The following is a 25498-nucleotide window of genomic DNA, read 5'->3' as shown; positions in this document are numbered from 1 at the left end:
TGACCCATTGGATATTTGATGTTCGCATTTTTATAGAACTTGATTTACTTTGTGAATATTCGCCTTAGCCAGATGTGACTCTCTTTTAGCCCTTTGTGCTCCTGTGAGACTTAAAGACAGGTCAATTCGAACCGCTGCATGTTTACCCCTAAAAAATTTAATTTCATTATTTTGTGGATTTTGGAGAATGTGTGTATGCTACTTTTAAACATAGGGATTAGATTAGTTATTTCTGCCCCTTGTGTCACTGTCGAACTTTAAGACGGGTCAATTTGACCCGCAACATAACAGGAGGTTCTTAATGGGTTTCTGGTGATGATATGTTTGACGGGTTCGACTCCCCAGTGCGTCGTACTCTACTAAATGAGGTCTCTACTGGCATCGGTGATGGGCCGTCGTTGTTTTGATTGCCATTCCACCGTTGTACATTTTCCTCGAATGGCCAGGTGAAGCTGATGGATTCAGTCGTGCGGCTGACAGCTGGGACACGGTTGTTAGCGATGCTTTCCCACCTGCATGTTAAATCAATTGCTTGATTGTAACCCGGGTGATTAGCGCAGATGTACAGACAATGGGAGCCGAGCAACAAGGTTCAATATAATGATATCAAGGATATACGGCCCCCTCAGTACTGAGCCCCAGTAGAGCTGGACTCTGATTTATTGTAGGTCAGGACAAATTGCATCCTAATTAGAATTCATGTTCAGTCTTTGAAACACACTGGCAAACATTCGGGTTAAACCGTGGCAGTATGCTATAACCGAGTTTGGATAAACCTGCAAATGCATCAAGCTTCTTTATTGTTTTGTGAAGACACTGTTCTTGTTTTCTTATCTCTGCTGAATTTGAATTGTCGTATTTCTTGACAGCCGCCCCAAAAAAGAAAGAAACAAACGCAAAGGTGTATCATAGAAATAAATTCCCTAGCAAATGCATTATTCACCGAGCAGATTATATAAACAACATTTTCTCCCCTTGTTTTCGGTTTGTATAATGTTAGTTTTTTTGAATGCTGTCAAAGAACGTGTGACAGGTACAGTACAAATAAGTGGGGAAAAAGGAAAGCAATGTATTTCTTCATGTGTCCTTTTCAGTTTCTGAGAATTCCATTTTTTTTATTAAATAATATTCGTATTGAATATTGATTGATACAGTGTAATGCTGCTGTTTCATCATTTTTTAGTTTTGTATCATTTTTACAGAACAATTAAAAATTCTACAGACATGACAATGCATGGAGATAGCAACTTTATTTGATTTATTTATATATAGATATATATATATATATATATATATATATATACATATATATATAAATATATATATATATATATATATATATACACGTAATAAATATACACGGATATTTATTTAGTTATTTTTAGAAGAGGCATGACTCAGTGGTCGTTTCCCAACCCATGGGTTGTGGGTTCGATACCCGGCCATTGTTACCGTGTCAAAGTGGCCTTGTGCAAGATACAGAAACCCCAACAGTGTTCAGTTCTTTGAGTACCAAAGCCCATTTACCAATAACATCGCACTATTACTGGATCACAAACTGCATTTAAACATATTTGTGCGCTGTTGCACATGTATCTCGATGTCCTTTCTCAGATGTGAATTCACTTGGACGGAATGTTGACTGATAACCGCTTATTTCATCACTGCTTTTTAATTCTTCGCCTGCCGCCGCGAAGGTCCTGTCGGCTTGACTGCATAAACAAATGCATGCGGAAATCAGTGAAATCATGTCCAGAGTTGATCTTGCGAGTGTGTGATTGGTCCACAGATAGGATGGCGGAGTGGTGGCTGCCAGGCTGGCCGAGTGGTGGCTAAGTGGTCTAAGGCGCCGTGTTCAGGACCCAGTCTCCCCAGGAGACCTGGGTTCGAATCTCGAATTTCCCCATTGTGGGACTAATAAAGGGAATATTATTATTATTATTATTATTATTAACTGATATAAATAAAAAAATAGAAGAATTAATGTGCCACTAGGATCTTTGGAGCGGGCTTCATCAAACTGGTAAAGCGGCGATGTGACTGACAAAAAGTTCAGCAAGAAGCAGAATGAAATAAAACTATAAAGACTGTTCAGACACTATAATTAAGGCCACAGCACTGCACACAATTTCCTGTGGGTTGGCCAATTTATTCCAAGAATGTAAAGTGATTGACAGGAAGTCAAGTCAAATTGGATCATTTATTTATTTATTTTTATTCTGATATGCCCTTGACCACAGTTGGCCACTGGACTTCAGCCCAGCTAAGCCTGTTGCAAATTCGTGCAATATTTCCTCCTATGACAAAATTAATTCCGATTTAGCATTTAAATGATTAATTTAAAGCATCTAACTTCATTAGAAAGTATCTGTAGTGGTTTTGAGGACACTGACCCTGCATTTACTTTGAAGCAAATTGATAGCAACTCTTGCAGTATGGCACAACACTGATAAACACCTTTTAACCTCTGAAAAGTAATGAAAAACTGCTTAGTTAGTGTTTATAATTAGGCCCAAAATGAAAGACTGGTAGCATACGTATTCAGGGTTAGTGGATACGATGTTTGCAGCAGCGGAGTGGCATTGATCGTCTGAAGGGGGCAGCGGGATTCACGTCAGTCCTCGTTAGTGCTCTCTGTCCTTTCGCCTTTCTTTACGTCCTATCTCTTTCCTGCTGATGTGATCCTAAGTCATGGCAGGCCTAAGTGCTTTAATAGAAATGTATTGATCACTCTCACACTCACGCGCACACACACGCACACATGGAACGGGACCTCTCACCCATCTTCACCTCTGCTATACGCTCTCACTTGATACCAAACGGAAAGCTGCTTTGTTCTTCATCAGGATGACAGGGTCACCGTCGTGGTTTGCTGCTGAGGGGCTTTGCAACCATAGAATTAAAGGCCGCGGTCACGCACAGAAACAGTCTTCCTCCATGCTCGACCAAAGTGTCCTTGAACAACATATTGACCAATCAGTTTCTCTATAGAGCTTCCAGATGAGTGTATGTTCTGGTGCATGTGTATTTCCTGTGTCATGTGAAGAAAAGGAAAAGAACACGTGTGTATGAAAGAGATGAGTAATGCCAATAATAATTGCCTTTGGAGTTTAACGTTGTTACTTGGGTCTTGCAACACAAAATTTCTACTGTACACTAGAGTATCTCCCCATCCATCCATCCACCTACCAATCTTCTAGGGGTGAAACAATAGAAAAAATTCATAGTTTTGTTCGATTCGATACAATTGTGTCGTGGTTAGGCATTTTTTTTTGTCAAAATTGCTTTATTTATTTATTTTTTTTAATTGCAAAGTTCTCATCCATTTTTTGAAAATAGTTTTACGAGGTTGTTAGCTTAGTAACCTCTATGTCCCCCGTGATAAAAGATGCGAGGGCCGTCCTTGCGCATCTTTGTTTGACATTATTTCCTCTTTGCTCAAAGCTTTGTCCCAGCATGACATTTCTATCTTTTCATCCTCAGCTCACAGGGCAAAGTTGAGTCTCACTCCAGAATGTGGAAACACTACAAATTGTGCATCCAGGCCCATTTTTAGATAGCAGAAGAAACAATGAGGTCTATTAATGAAGTAGAAACAAAGAAATGATGTAGAAAAGGTGAAAAAGGTGAGAAAAGATCATTGCAGAGCTGCCAACCGATAGAAATCCCCTACCAGAACAATTGGTCTGAATTTACGCATTTTTTTATGTCAAGGACATAAGTGGATTACTGACGAGACATTTCACCAAGTGTCAGGTGGCCGTTGGGAATTTAGGGAAAATATGTTAATTTTCCCAAAACAGCCGGTGTTTGGCAGCCAAATCCATCACTCTATCATGGTTACTTTAACCACACTTCCATCATCGTTACGTTTAATTTTGTCACCACTATTTTTGGACCGTCAAATCTTTTTCTTCTTCTTCAGCGGCATCAGGTCAGCAACAGCAACTCGTCATCGAGAACGCATTCGCAGCACAAGCACTGTACTATCGAGTAACCCGGCTCATGACCGAATTGACGTTTTTTTCTGTCTGCGGATAAGGGGCGCTTTGCAAGAAGCCACCCTGGTGTATTCACTCCGTGAAACAAACACACATCATCCATCGCATGTTTCCATCAGTGACGGACTGAGAAGGTACTTACCCGGTTAGTGACGATTCTGGTGATATAATTCCGTCAGTTATTGGAAGTTTCCCGTCATTCACCAGCAAAATGGGAGTCCGTCAGTGACTGAAAGACCTTCCATCAGTATGGATGGAATTTCCACCCCAGCTAAAACTAAACTAACTCGCGGGATGTTAAGGTTACAAAAACGGCTTTTGCAGTACAATGGGTTACAAAAAAATGCATGTACAGGTTGCACCGAATCATCACCAGTTTTGTTTTATACAGATTTGTGTATTGTTACATCTCTACTACCTGCCTATCTGTCCATCCATTCACAATTGCACAAATTGTCTAACTACCTATTCAGCCATTCATCCTTCCATCCATCTGTCTTAATTATGACTGATTTTAAGATGGTGAGTAAAGTCACGCTTAAACTTCATTCTCATTCATTTGAGCAAGAAGAAGTTCACGGTTGTAAAAGTCAAGGCAAATGCAAATGTCTTTCATTTTAGAACATAACATTAATCTTATTTCACTTCCTCCCACCCTTTTTTTCTTCCCCCAAAATTGCCTTCAGTGATTTGAATTTTATGTGTGAATATTTAAATAAATGACTTTAGCCACTAGCTATTTTACTTCACAAAATCTATGCAGTGCTGCCTTTTGCACCATCACAGCTTTGTCTTCATGCTTCTTAATAAGTCTCTTGTCTTTTTAAAATTGTTCATCCTCCGTTGCTCTATTCTCAGTACGACAGCACAACTCCTCAGTCGGATGGTTAGCAGCTGAGGCTGATCCGCTGTGCCCAGCTCTCTGAACTCCCATCTTGTTCACGGGTTCAGGTCCGGTCACAGAGTCCATAACCTTGGATAGCAGACTCATTTTTAATTACCAACCCAATCTCCCCTCCTCCTCCCAAAGGTGATCCCTAACATCCGCTTGTGGTCTTCCACGTGTCCCAAGTCCCAGAAATGATGGAACTGTTTTCTTATGGTTAATTAGCATGTTGAGATGCTTTCTATCAGGGTTCTTGTTTGGGGACTTGAGATCCGTGACCTGACTTGAATCAGGCTTAAGTCAGGAATTTAGGCATTTAGGACCTGCCTGGCAAAAAATTAGGAAACTTGGTATTCTGAGATTGGACTTGAATCACATGATTTAACAAGGCTTAGCTGTGTGTATTTCAAAATCTGTATTTTCAAGATATTGTGCAATTTGTTTTATTTATTTATTTAAAAAAAAAGGATTAATTAAGTGTCGTGTGCGCAAGCTTGGCAAGCCAGCAGTATGCTATGAAGCACAGTGCAGAGGAGAAAGTACCATAAAGAGAAGATTATTACATTTGGATTCAAAGGTTTTGCTTTTGAATTGATACATTTGTGACAAAGAGAATGACGACATGCAAGGTTTGCACAGATCAGAGTCAGCATGCCATGATCAGTTTTGTTGGTTTAGGTTTTTTACTTTAGTTTCATGCTTTACCTCGTTTTCCTTTGTGTCTTGTCTGTCTCATTAAAGTCAGCTCCCTCCAACCTTTTGTGTCTTGTGCAGGTGTTCCTCGTTGTCTCGTTAATTTGATAGTATAACAGTTCCCTGTTTCCTTTCATTTCTGGTCATTTTCTATTTCAGTTGTCAATTTCTGCTGTCGCCTGTCAAGCGTCTGTCGTCTTTTCTTCAGCGTGTTCAGTTTTCATAGTCAGATATATCCTTAGAAGTTATTTTGTCACTTTATTCATGTTTTTTTTTTACTTTGATCTTTATGTTTAACCCATTATTTTGTTGCCTTTTTACTTAATATTAAATACCCCTTTGAGTTACTCCCGCCTTATTTCCCAAGCATTTGGCTCCTCAGCTCGACCTCCACGCAAAAAGGTGACACAGCAGCTAAGCTAATCTCACTTTTTCTGTCACTATAAAACCCACAAAGACACTAAGTTTTATTTCACAGTTTTGTTAACTGATAGCTGCTCAAACAAACCAAGCTTTATGGCAGTTATGATTTTAACTGATAAGAGAAAGTGATACACAACATGATGACATGTTTGGAAGCATTAAAATGTGATTTGTGAATCCATTTGTACAGATAATTAATCCGAAATGTGCTAATGCACATTCGTTTTGACTGAGCAAAATTGTTTGACTTGACTGACAATTTGTTTAACCCAACAAATAACTTGACTTTGAGTTCACGTGAATCGATGCTCGGTAGTACTGACCCAAATGGGTCCATACCCTAAAAGTAAAGCCTTCGGTACCCAACCCAATATCCATCAGAGCAACATTGTTGATCGCGTTGTTGCCTGAGTCATATTTAAAAGTTTAGCAAGTACATAGGTTGTTTTTCATGGTTTGATAACAGCAAGTAAAAATTACCGTGACATTCATGCTTTTAGACTTTTTAGACTCTTTACATAGATTTACGATTCTAGTACAGTGGGCCCCTTTGTGTGTTTTTTTTGTGCCAAGACTTTCTCCGTTCTGACAGCATTTGTTTTCCTCTCCCGAGCGGGTGAACACTGATCTCTGCTCCATGAACCTGTCGTGATTGCCTATTGTCCCCGTGCCTTCATTCCCCCAAACCACATCTGAATATCCCCTCCATGCTACTGCGACTTCTGGCAAATTAACTTTGACCGGGGGCGTGCCAGTGGCTTAAAGATAATCACACCAAGGGCATAAAGTCTGACCTCTTCTTTTTATTTATTTACCTTCTTCTTTTTGCATCAGCAAGTTGGCCGACAGGGAGGAAAAAGCGCTTAGCCATGACCGCTGCAGCTGCCTTTGGTGTGAATGTGAATAGCGTATCGATCGGAGTGAAATGTTTTTCATGTTGCAAATGAGAACGCGCAATTGGCAGCTAATGGGAAGGAGGGAGATTCGCCCCAATCTTGGTTTCGAATCAGGAGACCAATTGAAAATCTTTACAAGTGTAATTAATTGTCCTCTGAAAATAACCTCAAAATTGTTTGAAGAATGTCTTGTCTTGACAGTCAAGCTCACAAGAAGCTGGGGTGAAAGGCCGTTTACGATACTGATGAATATTATGTTGTCAACGGTGTGAGGGTGGAGGTTTGCCGAAGTATATTTTTGGATGTTAATCCCCACTCTATCACAAACGGATGTCTACTCTACAAACGCATTCATCTATTATTGAACATCAGCATATATAACCGAAACCCATTTTCAGTGACGTTGTGGTTGGTTGGTTAGATAATGTGAAGCCACGTTGGCTTCTGCACCTCCCTGCGTCTAAAACAGTGGGTCACAGACCTATTTTTTCTCGCGTACACCTGAACTTTATTGTAATACTATGAGTACCCCCACGCATACATATTTCTAAATCTCCAAAGGTACAATGTAAAGTTGTTTTAAAACTGATTAAATGATTTTAAATTTGAACGTTTAATCCTCATGAATCTTCTTTTTTACTCAAGTTAAACCTCAATAAACAACATTGCCTTGAAATAGAAAAAAACATAAAAAAATGATTAAAAAAAATAAGAAAATGAAAATAATTAACCTATCCTTCGTTGTAAGTAAGTCTCATAACATTGTCCATAAAAAAACAAAGCTCTTTTTAGTATGTCCCCTTTAAAAAGGCATTTTAGATTTTAAACAACACATTGTGCAAAATATTCTGATCCAGTGTTGCAGTTTTACTCTTCCTTTTTCAGTCAGCTTTGTGATTTTGGCACAACTGCTGTGCCACAGGTTATTGTCTCCTCGGGGAAACAAGTTGTAGTGCACATATAAAATTTTATTGACAGGTTTATGAAATAACTGAGAATATTTACTTACCTTGGAAATAAATGATCAAATGTTTCCGCATCGCCCTTGCAATGTGCTCGGATATGGTCGTGAAATACTTGTTGACAAGGCTACGGTCACGCTGCAGGGTCTGATGCCCATTGCAATTTTTTTATTTAAATCTGATCTTTTTATATTCTCGTTCACATTACAAAAAAAAAAGAAAAAAGCCAATTCTAATGCAAACGTGACACGTCCATGACGTAACATGCACGCGTTCAAAGCATGTCAAATGCACCCAAAAAAAGACATGTGGCGTAGTGTTTACGAAAATAAAAGTAGTCCTGCTTGTAAATTTGGAATCTCATATCGCCAGACTATCCAAACGGAAGGAGGCAGCAATATTTGGGGGATATGAGGCAACACTGCTGGATCGCCTCATTTAATGGAGACATATTTTAAAGTTGACTTCAAGTCATTGCCGCGTGTAATAAATGAAGCATCTGTGTGGCTAAATTACGACTATCACCACCAATGCCCACTTTATGCTTTATGTTTCAAGAGGGATTTAAGACAACAACTGTTACTCAAAACAACTTAGCAGATTCATGGACAATGTCAGCAGTCTCCCGGGCACTCTCTACCTCGCTCGCACCGAGGAAATATTGGGCTTTTGATGACATATAGGTCAGATTTGTGTGCAATGCATACATATCCAATTTATAGTCACATATGAAAGAGGCCCAAGTCGGATTTGAAAAAAGAAAAAAAAAAAGAATCGAAATTGTGCGTTCGCTTTGCATGAAATAAATCAGATATCAGTCACACGTAGCCAAAGATACATTTAGATGCGTCACTCTACAAAAATTGTTTGGTATCCTAGTGGCCATTTCTGTATTGATATTTGATTCCACTTTAAAAAAAAAAAAATCTATAAAATTAGTTTAGAGAAAACATGTTTTACAAAAGCAGAGCGATGATAACTTTAATGACCTGCTGGCAATCAGCGCCTCATCACCAAGAATAGAGTTGATAAACACGATGCGCTGTAATGAATTGGGATCTTGCAGTGCCACGGGCAAGTCTGCCTTAAATTAGCCCAGTGAACAACTAAATTACTCGGAAGCATGCGGGAAAGTGATGAAACTTAAGTTTTGTTATTTGGCATCAACTCACTCGGCTGTGTGTAGCGGAAGAAAAAAAAATCACAAATTGTGTTCCTCGAGTCACATGATTTACAATATGACCCAAAGCAGACAATTTCCATCGACTTATTAGCATAATTATTTTTCTTGTATGCAAATGTGTTAAGCTACAGTGCATGACACTGAAAGCCTCCCTGTATAGTTTAAGGTCAACAAAACATTAGAAACTGCTTTCAGTATGTAGAATAAAGTTGTAAACAACTGCAAAGTTTGCAGTGCACTTTTGAGGGAAGATATTATGGAATATTGACTTTTTAATTGTTTGTATATAAATACTTAGGTCTCTGGAGTTCCACAACACCCGTTCAAGTGTGAAGTGTGAAATTAAACAACCAAGTAAATCTTTAGTGAGCTGCCTTTTTCTGAAAATGTGTCTGGGAGAAAAGTGTTCAGAATTTTGATGGATTTTGACAGGCAGGCTAATTTATATAATACTCACCCCGCCACGTCATTTCTCCTCCCATGACTTGGAGGCTCGGCTGGGTGAAGATCTGCTACTTTCAAGCATTAGGCAAAGTCCCTCTGAAAAGTTGTTGACAGGAGATGGGGATTATGTGTTTGGTGACATGTAGGTTGCATCCACAAAGTCGTTAAAATAATCGCGTAATTGATGTCAGCTTGGCATTGACGTTCTGCCTCTATGCAAGACAAATTATGCTTTTCTTTTGTCCTTCTCAGCCGTAGAAGAGCTAACGAATAGCATTGATGTCACAGAGTTGTTAGACTTAGACCTCTTTGGCACACATAGTTGGATAAGTGAATTGAGCTAGATTATATTCCTGGGATCTTTCTTCTTGCTATGGCCTTGTGCCTATTTGCACCCTTTGGCACCCTTGAAACCAGTTAACACATTTGAGTCAAACAGCGAAAAAAAATTCCATCACATTAAAACCGGCCGGATAGGGGCTCTCGAGGACCAGACCAGGCTTGACACCCCTCGCCCAACTGTCCAGGCTTATTTGTTGTCTGGGTTTGGTCTAGAGACGTTCGCAAGTCAGACTGTGACGTCATTTTCAGTGACAAGACAAAACGGCTGCCCCCTGAAGTGGAGAATACCGGGTAGCTTTTTCTTCTTGATTTATGCTCCACAAATGCAATGCTAATCAAAATGCCGTGGAGACTAGACTAGTGGAGGCGCATAGAACCTATTATTGTAAAGAAAAAATTGGACTTGACTTTCTTACTCACAGGCATATATTCTTTATCCTCAGGAAAAAACAACAACTATCACAGGGGCTTCCTGAGGTATTTACACCGTCTACATGTATGTTATCAACGTGGTCACGGAACAAATTTAACATGCATCTCAAGGCACCACTCTGGGTAAATCATGAACAGTCGACCACGAATATGAGGGGGATATCGGAACAGTACAAGAATGGAGGATGCTTGGTACTTGTGGTCATCTGGGACATGCTTTCTTTGTGAATGCACCACTTGCAATGGATGTAATTAGATTGCACAGGTGTGTCTTTTCACAAAGGTGAGGGAGTTTGCCCACTCGTCCTCTAAAAGGGTTGCAGGGTCATTGGAGTAGCTGATGCTCAAGGAAATCATACCAAGTGGGGCGGGACCAGGTTCCTCCACATGGGGGTCGACCTGGATTTCAACAAGCTGTGATGTTTGGATGTTTGAGCCAAGATTATACTCGGAAAATTACTCCAAGGCCCTCACAGGACTCTTAATACCAAAAGGGGGGCGAGTGAGTTCACCAAGGTTCTGCAGCTCAACCTTCCCTCGCTCCACAATGCCAGATTAAAGTAGAAGCAGCTGCTTGTTGACAGACAAATGGCTCCTCAATGGTGCAATTGTATTGAACATTTCCTCAGCGTGTGTTTGTGGTACACCGTGTGAACTCCTCAGGTGTGTATGCATAATACATGAGGGCTGGCTGAGCAAGCTTCTGTGTATTCAACAATGAAAGCATTGCACAGTCATGTGGGAGATGAGCACTACAGTCAGGTGTTTTTTTTTTTCATCCAAACGCTGTTGCTTGGTCAGCGTCTCAGTGTGATATGATAACAGAGGTGCTCAGGCAGTATAATTCATGCACTATAAAGCCCCAAAGCCAACACTAATCCCGGTTCGAGAGGTCGAGCATAACACTTTTGAAAAGTCAAACAGCTGTGTAATTGTATCGTCAGAACACGACATTTTGATTAATAAAATATGTACATCTTCGGAGGCAGCCTTTTTGCCACATGCTGTTGACTGACAATGACATCACAGTTGCACAACGACCAAGCATGGCTTATCTTCAGAACACAGGAGAGTCGTGATTGGTCATTACCTGAGCCCTGAGCAACTTTCATGTCATTTTCAAACGACAGAAGTGACAAAATGGCCGAAAGATGGCTAAAACGGGTGGATTTTGCTGTTTCACTCATATTCCACAAACGCAATATTAATCAGAATGTCATGTTTAGACTGATTAAGGCAAATAGAACTTAATATTACAAATATTTTTTTACGGGTTGACTTCCCCTTTAAACAACAGCGACAAGTACAACTACTCCACATAACATTACTGTTAGAAATACTACTACTAAAACAATATTCCTATCACAACTATTGCTATTAGTTTTTATGGAGGTATTTTCAATTGAAAAAGTATTTCCGCCCATCTTAACTAAGCCAGCTCACTTACAAACAAACTAGCTTTGTTAGTCTGTTGTCAAAACCTCATATGCATACTTTCATAGATATATACAGAGATTAATATGATTTCAGCAAAATATGATGTTTCCCGCTTCGACCGGTGACGCATATACCAAATCCCTTATGAATATTAATTATTATAAATGTCTTTTTACTTCCATTGCTATAATGCACATTTTCTACATGGATTAGCATCACAATGCACTTGTATGCAAAGAGAATGTAGGTAGTCAAATCAGTCCATTGGTAAAATACTAACAACAAAATGTTGCTTTTGTGCTTCCAGTTCACGTGAAGGCAGGAACCTGCGAGGTGATCGCCGCGCACCGATGCTGCAACAAGAACAAGATCGAGGAGCGGTCGCAGACTGTGAAATGCTCCTGCTTTCCGGGACAAGTGGCGGGAACGACGAGGGCGGCTCCGTCTTGTGTGGATGGTAAAAGCAAGCCTCTTCTTCTTGCTTTGGCTGAAAAATAAGATTTGGAAGAAGAAGAAAAAAATGCGGTGCAGCGATGCAGTTTGATTTGATTATTTGGGCCGTGGGCCATAAATAGAGATCAAATCAGTTGATTCACTCGGCACTCGCTTGTTGAAGCTCGAGCAGTCCACCGGAGGAGACAGCATCCAGACTGGGTCATTAAATATCACGTCAATTGTGGCCTCTGTTGCAACTGAATCAATCTATAACTCAAGTTTCCCCTGACAGGGGCTTCCTCCATGTTGACAGTTGTCTAGTCACTTTGGGAAGCAGTTTGACAGCTTCAGCGGCTAAGCCAACACGGGTTGCTTTGCTTTGCAACCCTTGCTGCACATTTAAAGCAGTAGAATATTGGACAAAAAAAGTGGATAAGTGAGCTTCACTGTGCTTAGAGACCGGAATAAGAAGGCTTTAAATTTTAAATTCAGAAAAAGAGCACAGTTTCGTTCGTCACCTCTGTCAACTTGATAGAACTGAAGTGCAGCATCCCACCCCCTCCATTGGAGGTGACATAATAATCCAGTAATTGACATTAATTATGCAGCGGTTAATCTAAAAAATATTACTCATTAAATACAAATATATCTTTGTACAAATGGTGATAGCAGCGATGTATAGTATAATAATTAAATAATAAACCTGTGTATCCACCTGTTGCCTTTCATACAACCCAATCAGCTTTGTGTTCTATGAAACAAGCTCAGAATTTACATTGAGTATTTGTGCCAAGGAGTAAATTACGATACGAAAAGATCATTCATTCATTCCGTCACCACTCATAACATGTTTTACAATGTTTTATTCTTCAGTGCTAAACTTACCTTTATACAGTAAATTACGTAGAGCACATTTGACTCTAAAAACACTATATTTTGTCCCAGTCTAAACAGAGTATTCATTGAGAGTAAAAATATTCAGAGTAAATTTTACACTGGAAAAAAATTGGAGAGATAATTACTTGAAAAAGCCTGGTAATGACTTATTCCCTCGTAAATTTCACAAGCAGAGTTTTTGAGTAAAGTTTATTTGCATATTATTAAAAAATGCCATTCAAGGGTTATGGAACATACCAACAACTTTCAGTTTGGGAGACAGTCACTCTACTACCACTGTCAAATTTTACTCTTTGGGACCAAATGTAGTCCTTTTCGAGTAAATTTTACTGTCTACAATTTGAATGTGTTCAACTAATAACTATAATTTCATTTTTATAGATTTAGAGTCAAAATTCTTATTCATTGTGATGTTCACCTTTTTTGTTGCTTTATTTTTTATTCCCTTTTCTCACCAGCATCCATTGTGGCACAAAAGTGGTGGTGCCAGATGCATCCCTGCATGGACGGCGAAGAGTGCAAAGTGCTGCCCGACTTTAAAGGATGGAGCTGCAGTACAGGCAACAAAGTGAAGACCACCAAGGTGGGCTCTATTTATATACTTAGCAGACATTAAAGCGGACATAATAAATCAGCATCAGAGTTAGGCTGTTCGATTTACAACATAAATTAATAATTTGTTCCATTAAATTACATCAGTTTATTCCATGCAATTTATTCTCTTAATTTCATATCATTTCACATGGCTGCATTGCTTCCAGTATGTGTATACAGATGTTTGACTTTTTGTCTAATCAAATGTCAGCCACGATGTGTTGCCATGACAACCTAATTTATCCATGGCCTTCAGAATCAGTCGTGCTGGCCAATTGAACTGAAACTATATGAGCCAATCAGTATCCTGACACATCCCAACTTCCATTTTTTTCTCGGTGAAATTTATATTACACCATATGGAAAGATGAGAAGCATACAACACCCAAGAACATCCTAAACAGAATGGCAATTATCACATATCAGGATGCGCTCAGGGACCGAGGGAAACTTGAAGTGGAATTAGGACGGAGATTGAGGGCCCGGCCAGTGTTACTCATCCGTCATGGCCCCCTCTCACACCACCCTGCCTCCCTGCCCCGCTCCGTGTTTGACTCGTCAAACGCTGTGTCGCCGAGCCACCTCGTCCATTATTCATGTCTACAGGAGACCCGGACGCAGCAGAGTCTTTTATTTTAGCCGGGTTAATAATTCAGGCTCTCCAACACTGCCACGGGGAGGGGGCAGAAACATGGGTGGAGACAAGTGAGGTGGCTCGAGAAGAACTCATCACAAGCGCAATGAGTCAGTGAATGTGCTGGATATTTTACATTATGACAATAGAATGCAAGAACACGACTGATTTCAAATGCTATTGAGTAGCTCGGCTAAAGTTGGAGCTAACATTTCTTCGCAGCTCTTTATCAGTCACAATTTGCTACTGATTTTCTGAACAATTTCAAGGTTTGTTCTCGTAACCAGAACTCAGAAAATGTCCAGTAAAAAATCAACTGCTCTTCAAATGTTTCAGTTGCAGTTGCATATCTACTGGCTTTGAATGATGTTCTCCAAATATGTCTGCACTAAGCATGCTGGATATCCTACAGTATACAGTCGGATACTGTTTATCACAGGGGGGGAATGTTCCAGACCACAGGTGTCAAACTCAATGCCCAGGGGCCAGATCTGGCCCGCTACCTCACTTTTCTGTGGCCCGTGACAGGCATATTATGTGTCAACAATTTCGAGCACATTTTCTTCTATTTTAACAACATTGAGATTTGTGATATTGCCATTTATTTGTTACCAATCCTGCCTTTTTAAAATAAATTGAAAAATTGTTGAACAGACAATTACTTACTGGCTTCTGAAATGAAAGGAAAAACTGTCTCTCTATCAATTAGTTGTGTGTATGTGATAACGCAAAGCGATCATACATTTATATGGGCTCACAGTCATAACAGCCCTCCCAGGGAAACCTTAACTATGACGTGGCCCGTCCACAAAAATGAGTTTGACACCCCTGTTCAATAGGTGAAAATGACAAACACAGTATACGGAGACCATGATATGGTTTTAACCTTCCCATTTGCTTAAAATACATTTAAGCTTATTAAAACACATTTTTAAAGACATTTGAAATGTATGTGATACTTTCGCTTCCAGAGATTAATGCTGTGTTGATGCAAGAGTGTTATTGGTTTTGAATGAGATTACTCAAAGATATTTGAGTTTGGCTGCTCATGTGAGCAGATGTAAATATCAGTAAATAATCTGTAAAGTATTCAGTAAATAGCTAACTACATACTCTCAAAACGCCCCTTCTCACCATCCCATGACTTGTTTGAAGTCCCTGGAGGAAACGGACAATATTTGTCCATTCAAAATCATTGTGCATACATTGCAGATAATTTTCAGAAACAATGAGCAATCGGCACCATACATGCAGTTTCTCTCATGCCAGATTTGTTTTCTTTCCCCAAGATACGAACACAATGCATTTCGTGAGGCTTTTTCGTAAACTGCATCATTATACATTAAGTTCAAATCTATGCGGAAAATGAGGTAGGCTCGGTCTCATTGTTGGAAGTCCGGTGCTCCAAACTGTTCAAAGTCTGTCCATCCATTCATTTATTTCCTGCACTACATTGTCTACATTTTTCTTAGTTCAGCTTTGAAAGTTTTACTGATTATGTGGCAAGAAAATGTTATCATTGTGTGTTGTTATCCATAAGACTGCTGTTGAGTGCAATTTTCTGTTGATTAAAAAAAAAGTTATTTAATACATCACATTTGAAATCAGGATCTCTATTGATATTGATTCCTTCACATCTCCTATTAGTCAATTTTCAATCGATGAGCAAACTCTCCATAATTGTTACGGCACTGAAGCAAGAAATGTATCGATTTTGAAGCACATTACCCAAAAGATGATTTCCAAAATGTACAAAAGCAAAATGTTACTCGTTACTTTCATTTGAAAGTAAGTTCCTTTGCAATATTGCCGTTGGTGTAGAATAATAAGTTTCGTAAAATGTATTTAATCATATATATATATATATATATATATATATATATATATATATATATATATATATATATATATATATATATATTTATATGTATACTCAAAATCCAAATTGTTTCCACACAAATGAACACGCATTGCTTTGTCTGCAAAAGCTCCTCTTTCACGTCACTGTGATCAATGTTGACCTATTATGATCGATGGCGTGCATAAGCGAAAAACGAATAAAAGTTTATTGAAAATAACATTTAAACCTTAATATTTATGTTAACTAGTCTAGTGCAATCGATGTGTGTCATCACATTGATTCATGATGTTTTGTTACACCCCGAAGAAACAATCACATCAGATTCATTTAATGATGCGTAATGTAATGCGCCTGATTGGAGTTGCCGGAGTGTGACCTCATCGGTCGGAGTGGGTGTTCCGTTCAGAGGCCAAATGATTTGTATCTGCTAGCTAACATACAATCAGAGTGATCGGCAGTTTGTGTTCTGCAATTGATGGCACATTCATTCAAATTATATATTTAAAAAAAAAAAAACGTGTCTTACATCTTCACAATGCGCAACGCTACTTTGTACTTAGGTTTCTTCCTGATTGTATGTTTTACATTTTATTTCATGAAATCATGACAGTGGTTGGTCTCACAATGACTTTTCAGCAATGTAAGATGCTGAGGATTCAGTTGCCTTTATTTTATTGTGATCTTAACCTATAACACCAAAACATTTATTTGATACTGTTTCTCATAATACAGATTAATCTAGTATGAGTGAACCTCACATTTTCACAATTATGAATTGTGACTATGTTCACTCTCATCGCCTGCACTGTGCTTCTTTCACAATCTTGCTGTCAATAATGTCAGGATTACATCTGCTGCTACTCACTTCCCATTAATCAAATCAGAAAAGGCCATAGATGCTGTGAATTATTCCCTCTTGACGGCTTCAACAATGACGCTCCCCGAGTGCGGACGGTCGCAAGTGGTTGCTTTTCACCATAAAGTGTGGGAAAAAAATATGTGGCTCCAACACACTTGGACCTGCCTGGCTTTAGCTCACAATATTACCTAATCGGAAGTGAAGGGAACCAGCGGCCCTTTTATTGCACACTCTCACACCTTGCAAGCAAGCTTGTCCTAAGCTTAGGTGACTTTTCGTGTTGAAAGTTGCATTTTTTTTGTTTTTTTTTCCAAAAAAAAACAACTTGTTTGCAAATGCTGATGTCCTGTTGCTGAACAAAAATTGCCACAAAAAATGTTAGCGACATAACGCTGGCTCCAACCTTTTTACACCCAGACCACTTTAAAAAAGAAATCCAGTGGTTAGCGCTTTGATATTATTGTCAGCCACTGTAACATTACGCCTTTTCAACATAAATGCAGTGCTTGAATATAGGAAAATTAAAAAACTGTCCCTAATGATTTGATTAAAATTTCTTGCACTTGAAGGTTGAATACAACTGAACTGTTAAAAATAAATAAATAAAGTTGTTGTAAAATTATACCCATTTTGAACATTTGAACACAATTCAGAGATTCTTTCCCGTACCACTACAGTAGATCGAGGCAAAGTACGGCCGGAGGGCCACATCCGGCCCGCCCACAGTCTCTGCCTGGCCCGCAAAGACACCATGAAGTCAAAATAAAACATAATCTATGTGGTGCTTTTATGTTAAATATTCAGATTTTATAAATGTACACACATGTGGACGTTAGTACAAGCAAAGTAGAGAACAAAGTTAAAATTTAGAACGTTTTCATGATCCTTCTCTGACCCATCTGGCCTCTATTTTTCCAAAAAGGAGACTAGCAAGTGACAACAGTGGTCCCAATGTTGGCGATATTTTTATTTCCTGAAAAGTGGAAGGAACATTTGGCCTGATAATACTGTATGCAAATCTACAGTTTCATATCCTATATGTATTGGGTGTATTATGTTATCGCTGTATCAAAAAAAAAAACGAAAAAAAAAAGACCTAATGTCATGGAAGTCAAACAATTCAAAAACTAACCCAGAATTGAAGCCACAGTGTACTGCAACGGTTACACAGAAAACATAATGTCAGCACAATCTAGTGAATTTCAAGATCACGGCCAAGAAGGAAACGTGTGACGGTCACCATAAAACAGGAAATGGAAGTGACAAGATGGGAATTGGGTTGAACGCGTCTCTGGCACAATTATGGCCAAACATCTTGACACGTAATCATATCTTGTGAGACTTGAGCTCAGACAACGGGGAAACGACTTACAAATGGATTTTACTTTCTAAACTGACAATATAAAAGAAGCAAATTTTCCACTGGAATGACATCTGTGTTTCATCTTTATGTAAACAGACTCACCTCGCAGGCACACGCTGTAATCCTCCCAGCATGCGTCACTTTATTTTTTTCTTTTACTATCTGTTTCTGTTTCAACACAAATGGATCTCATGTGTGTGTGCTTGAAGGTGACATTTACTTGATGGATTGCTAGTAAAAATACTTTTTGTGACTATTGATTCTTTTTATACCTTATTAAGTCTTGCTCGAGGCTCGTACGGGCAATATGAATTGAGATTATGAGACAATATTTACCAATATTAAAAGAGTGTTGCTGAGTTAGGTGTTTGTGAACGGGACTTTTAACCAACACCAGTCGAGTGTGTTGTGTGACATTATGGCATGTACTTCAAGAGGACGTCAACCTCAAAATTTTCCTCACAAGAATCTTTTCAATGCAGACCCACTAGTCAAAACACGGCATTCTGATTAATGTTGCGTTTGTGGAATATGAGTTCAGCAGTAAAATCCCACCCCTTTTGCCCATCTCAGGGGCATGTCATATAACCATATATTTTTGTTTTTACATGATAAGGTTGAATAGAATATAGTTAATCTTGAGTAGAATTGTGTCTTTTTTGTGTCATTTTGTGACATATTTGTGGTCTAGGGCACAAGAATAAAAACAAAAACAAACAAAACATTGTCCTGCACAACTGTGATGTCATTTTCAGGTGACATAAGTGACAAAATGGCTGCCCACTGAGATGGCTAATAACAATAATAAGGTGTGTTTTGCTGCTCATATTCCACAAATGCAATATTAATCAGAATGCCATGTTTGGACTAGTGAAGACGCATAGAATGTTTTATTGCCAATAATTTCTGGGGGTTGACTTCCCCTTTAACAAGATTTTTCAGGTATCAGTAATTTACATACGTATTTTTTGGACAACTTTTTACTTTTACTCCCTTCATTTGAAAGCATATTCTCAAAATGACCTCCACCGATGATGACGAAACGTAACAATGACGCGAATAGAGAGGGGTAAGGTAACCATTGTTGTCAATTTTGAATTTTACATGCTGAGACTTTCTTTTTTCGTTGTGCCTCGTTGTGAAAGTGGGAATTGCACAGTGTAAAAAAGCCTGGATGAGTTTAAATAGTAAAATAATGACGTAAACATTTGCGCTGCCATTGATGAGTATACTTGTCAAGGATGTTTTTCGGTGGGGATGGGAGGGGGAGATTGACGCACAACCACTGGTCCACTATTTTAGATATGAGATCAGCCCACTGTAGGAAACAGTTGCATTTTATAAACCTGTCTCTCTCTGCGGGAAATGACAAAATGTATTTATTTTTTCTGGCGAAAAGACTCCATGTATATATAATCAATAAACTAAATGTGAAAGTGAAATATAGTAAGAGTTGAATCAGTACGACTGAAGCACAGCGTGTCAGTTCTTCTGCCACCTATGGCTGAGCTGGATGTTAGACAACAAAATTTTGAACCTTCACCAGTCGAGAGTGCTTTGTCTGATCCAAAAGCAGCTTAGAAGTGTCAAACCCTAAGTAGCTTTCGTCTTTTCAGCCGCCGCCCTTTTGGGTGATTACTCATCGATAACTCTCACAGCAACACACACAACACCCCCATCGTGCTGGGTCGTGTCTCCCGCCTTCTGCTACAAATGTAGCCAGAGAAGAAAAATCATCTTTTTTTTTTCTCACTGTTCCCAAAGTGAAAATTAGATGGTGCATCCCAACACAGCAATCCCATCTTCTGCTGTGGATTATCACAATTTGGCAAAACGTGCATTGCCTTTGGAAGAGCTGCATCTGTTACAGTAATGTCCATAAATATTTACACAGCAGGAACAGCATCGCTGATGTAATGCATCACCTCATAATTATTATATATATATATATATATCACTATAAATAACAAATATCTTCAAAATGTCTCTATATCACATAAAGATTGAAGTTGGCGTCTCTTTTTACATGCAAGACGGCAGGTACATGTTTTTTTCCAGCTGCCCTCTGACCTCTAGAAGACTCGTGTTACTTATATTTACCATGTAGGATCATTATGCTGTTTTACTCCTTCACCATTTCACGATTCCCCCAATGACTCTTCAAAGACCAACAAGTGCATGACTCAGCGCATATTGTGCAGAGCGGGCGTCATGCATGGTCTTTTTTTTCCTCATTTTTCTAGCTTGTGGGTTTAATAGTAGCATAGTGCAACAATTAGCATCTTAACATGCTTCAAGAGTCTGATGTAATGGAGAGAAGCCTTTTCAAAATAAAATACCATAACAAATTGAAAGTCGTTGTGACAGTTGTGTTTTTCTGAGCCATGTTATTTCTGAGTTTTCTGAATGCATCATGCGACTCGCAAGACAGTGAGGGAGAGAATTTCCGTGTGACTCTTGAATGAAAACGGTTGTTGCTCTTTTATTGACCTTGGCTTCAGCCCTCAGTAGCCGTGTTGTAATAATAAAAGGGAGATGTCTGATGTCATATCTTTGGAAGACCTCACAAAATCTTTCAGCCTTGAATAATAAATAAAGTACTGCAAGTTATTCTTTTTCTTTCATTTGTGCGGCCGGCCGCAACCCCGTCCAAAGTGGCCTGCGACCTGATCACAATTTTGGGTATTTCTATTGAATATCAAATTTGACCAGGACATCATGTAAGGTTTTAAAACGGTACACGCTGCATCCTCTCAAACCATTGTGAATCCCAATAATCCCCCTCTGCTTATGTATGAATGGTAAACACTGTAGCATTATGTTTGCGTTCCGTGGCTGCCAACTGACTCCTTATGCAGCAAAAGACATCTGGAGGTGCCAGATGGCGGAGAAGGCACCTTGGAAAGGGCCCACATTTGGCAGGTGTTTCTTGTGTGGACGGTGAATGCAACAAAATCATGAAAGAAACGGAGGTTCACCTATATTGCTGATTTTTATATACAGCATTAACTTTAATAGATGCTTTTAGTTTTTTATTACATTATCATGATATGCATTTTTTTGTCCCACATCCTTATTTTATAGGATTCTTGAATTATTTTTGGGCTACAAAATGTGTGTTATTATGGTCCTTCTATATCACAGATGTTCATCACGGGAAATAACTCTCTAGCTTGAAGGACTTTTCATCTTAACGTTTCGACATCTTAACATTTATATATCCTTGGGCCCATTCAAAGGTTCTGTATAAATACAACCTTTTTGGGCCCAGAAAAGTGATTCTTCTGTTGGTAGGCCCCAAAATTGTGAAGATGTTTTTTTTTTCACTTGAACACAGCTCTTTGGTTGTCATGTGGGTTAAACCATCCAAGAAAACTCATCAATGTCGTAAGCAAGCAAGCATAATTCTGGCCGAAGGGAATGTATTTTTGAGGTCTTGATCATGGAGCACATTCATCAGCGCCAACGGGAAAGTTACAAACGAAAAACAACAACCCCTGACACCAGTTTCACAATTGGAAACTAAATTGAGTGGACAAGTATATCATAAGTGAAAAAGCCTCAAGAACCAATCCCCAAATTTGAAGAATTGAATCGCAACACACAGGGGAATTCACCAAAATAAATCCAAATCAGAAGCAGGTACCATACACTGGAGAGAAATGCTAAATTGTGAAGCTTTTTTGCGTATACCATATAGCGTAATGTGGGTGAGGCATGGTGTCAGAATTTAATGATTAATTCCAGATTTGACGGCCTTTTCAGCACCAATTTCAGCTTTATTAATTAACATGGGCTAATTTGGATTTTGAAATAATTAACTGCAACTTCAACAACAACTGATCACTGAAAAGATAGTTAATCAAAAATTCCTCCTCCAGAAAACAAGATCACATGTTCCACGGTATCTATTCATTCCAGTCTTGTCAAATGTCAAGTGGATATATTTTTTTCCTTCCTATGATTGCAAACTGATTGCCTTTGGGCCTTTGGGTTATTTTAGGGCTAGGTCATATTATTTTCATGAAGGAAAAATATGAATAAATCATGGAAGCTTTTTCAAGTGCCCTTAAAAATATTAGTTAGCGCTCTCTCAATGTTGAGAATAATTTTTTGTGAATGTAGACTTGTTCCCAATATGATGGATATGGACTAAAAAATGGATAAATATTTATCAACATTACGCACAGGCTTTATTCAGGACCACTTAAATAACAAAAATAATCACAAATGAAAGTGTTTTTTGAATTATTTTTATTTTCACCTGATTTCATGAGAAGAAAAAGTCTAACAATCGATACGAGCCGCCCCCCATTTGAAGAAGGCGGCGTTCACTTTCACATCTGATTGATGGTGCAGAGACGCATTTTGTTGTACATTTTATGGACTGTTGTTTATGAGCATTCCTTTCTAACTCTTCTCTCATTTCACTCTCTTTCTAGGTCACACGATAGTCGTCAGTTTGGGACCAGATGTCGTTTATTTCACAGTAGGACACTTGGATATATCTCTATATATTTTTTTGGAGGATGGTTGAAAACGAGAGACCATTGAGGACTTTGGTCATGGACGGACTGTTCCTCAAAAAAGGAAAATGGAATGACTGCTTTTCTGAACAAAAAAAAAAAAAAAAGATTACCAATTTTAGCATTATGAGTAACTCAAGTCCCCAGAAAATGTCTCTTTGTATTATAGTTTGACTCTTACAGGCCAGAGGACTTCAACATGAAGATATTTATTAGCTGAAAGACTGTGGATTATCATAACAGCAAACAAAAAAAAGAAAGAAGAAAAGTTGTGATGTGATACTTTTGTGTTTTTTCTCACCACGTAGAGTTCCCGAGACGCTCAATGCACATTTGTGTTGAAGATCAAGCAAGCCGAGCATTTTCATTCCTTTTAGCCTTATGAAGAAGCTACATTATGTTTCATCGAGTTGTTAAAATATAAATTCATCCCTGCAAAGACTTGATATGTAGAAAAGATGGCGGCGCTATGATAAAAAAAAAAAATACATAAGGGTTTTGCCAAAACATTTCGATGTTATCTGTTGTTTTCAAAGCCTGACAACCACCATTGATTACAAATGTCAGTATTATCTCAATAAATCTAACCTAATGGAAGATGAAGTCTTTTTGCATTTGGTTTGCACATTGCAAACAGGAAGCAGGAAGTTGTGCAAAGGATTTTACTGAGGTTTATTACAGGTCTGCACAAAAGAGCATGTGTCCCATTGTGATCATCCCAAAAAACAAGAAATCCATCTGAAATCTGATAATTATCTCTCACCCCGAAGAACCTCGTATCCCATTTGATTAGTTTCCAACAAGTAGTCCTCATCTCATGAGCCTTTTGTTCGTTTTTATACAGTAGTTAAAATAATACATCCTGTTCTCGACAAACAGTTTGTTCTTCTTTTTTGTTCTGTACCCGAAAGATCCCCCCCCTGGGTGGCTGCATCTCACAATCACCAAAAGTTTTCTGTCCAAAGAAAATAAAAGTGTCAGCTTGAGGCGAGGAACAAGAGGGTGAGATGACAGATGAATGACTGGATCGATCGATGGGATTGATTGGTGGCCAAGAAAGATGAATGGTGTATGGTAAATGGTGGAGAAAAGGACTGTTGGATGTATATATTGTATGGATGAGATGCTGGAAAGAAGGATGGGTGGACATGAAGAAGGGGTGAATTGGTTGGGGACTGCGATCACACTCAATGGATGGATCAGGGAAAATATAGAAAGATGATTGATTAATGGGCAAGTTGTGTGGATGAATAGATGAAGTAGTGGAGGACAAGAAAGGCAGATGGACCTTGAATGGATGGATTAGTGTAAAAACGTTGAAATGATGATGAATTTGGGTGAAAAATAGGGAGGAGGGCTTACTAGATTGAAGAAATCGATAAATGGAAAAGATGATTGGATGCTCTGAATAGTTATGGGTGTTATGTTTGGTTTAATTGATTAAAAAAGGGTAGCTGAATGGCTTTGTGGATGATACACTGTAAAGAAAGATGGGCAGATACAGTAGATGAAAAAATGGTCTGAAAGAAAAACTGGGTGGATTATTTCGTGGATCAATAAATTGTGAGAAAGATGTGTAGATCGATGATGGATTGGAGGAAAGGGATGGGGGATTCTATTGATTAGAAGGTGGCTGAATGAATGGGTGGGAGGGTCTTGGTTGATGGATGGAGGATTATATCACCTGGTTAAAAGTATGTTATGTATGGCCATCCATCCATTAACTGAGCCGCTTTTCCTGTTGCAGGTGTGCTGGAGCCGATCCCAGCTATCTTCGGGCAGTAGGCAGGGTACACCCTGAACAGGTTGCCAGCCGATCGCAGGGCGCACATAGACGAAAAACCATCCGCGCTCAAACTCACACCTAGGGACAAATTAGTGTGTCCCATTTACCTATGTATGTATGATAATTAAAATATTATTGTTTGATAAGTGAAAGACACAATGAATAAATCTGAGAGAAAGCCGTATTTATATTGTTAGAATGACAAAATGGATAAAGGATTGATGGGAAAAGATGAATGGATGGAATGTGTTGATTAGTGGATGATTGAATGGGTTCTGTTGATTAGAGGATGGGTCGACAAGCATTCTATCCACATTTTTCTAATGTCATTTCGATGACAGTGAAAGAATCCAATTAAAACATGGAGCCCCTCTGATCAGAACTTGAGTCATTGTTGAGGGTTGCTCTTCCAACACGAGTGCAAGTGAAGTTGCTATGGTGACCGCCTCTTCCATTCGTCCATCCTTTAGGTTTATATCTTTCATGACAGTTTTGCTGTATCAGGAAAAGCGCTACATATTTAGGCAAAATATCAAATTTGAAATAATATGATATATAATAATCTCAAATTATTTTAGTCAAGTGTTGGGATGTCTCGACTCCATCAAAGCACCACTTTCACTCTCTTTCAGTAATTGAAACATGAACATTCACCGCAGAAATGTCTTAATTACAAACATAATTAATTCGGCAAAAAAATGTGTCTGAGCACTCACTCCCACAAATCCAGCCCACCGGATGGCGTCGAAGACGAAGAGTGAGGGTGGGAGTCTGTGTTTAGTGATCCAACTTGTTTGGTTAGAAATCATTAAATTACAGTAATGACTAATTTCTCATTCCTGCA

The 25498-nt window shown here is 38.8% G+C and overlaps 1 protein-coding gene across 1 annotated transcript in view; it reads left to right on the top strand.

Moving 5' to 3' along the window:
• The window catches only part of tafa3a (TAFA chemokine like family member 3a), a 95907-nt gene extending 72471 nt beyond the window's left edge, over window positions 1–23436 (top strand). Inside the window, exons 4-6 of the mRNA XM_088309005.1 lie at window positions 12007–12156; window positions 13490–13614; window positions 22785–23436. Coding sequence (XP_088165131.1) covers window positions 12007–12156; window positions 13490–13614; window positions 22785–22796 — 287 coding nt within the window. The 3' untranslated portion in view covers window positions 22797–23436. The remainder of the gene's footprint in view (window positions 1–12006; window positions 12157–13489; window positions 13615–22784) is intronic.
• Window positions 23437–25498: the final 2062 nt, after the last annotated feature.

This window comes from Idiotropiscis lumnitzeri, chromosome 11 (genome assembly GCF_059441095.1).
Source record: "Idiotropiscis lumnitzeri isolate Australia: NSW breed Sydney's pygmy pipehorse chromosome 11, RoL_Ilum_1.0, whole genome shotgun sequence".
Taxonomy (NCBI): Eukaryota; Metazoa; Chordata; class Actinopteri; order Syngnathiformes; family Syngnathidae; genus Idiotropiscis; species Idiotropiscis lumnitzeri.
The sequence above is the reverse complement of the archived record's forward strand: the minus strand, read 5'-3'. Positions and strand labels throughout refer to the sequence as shown.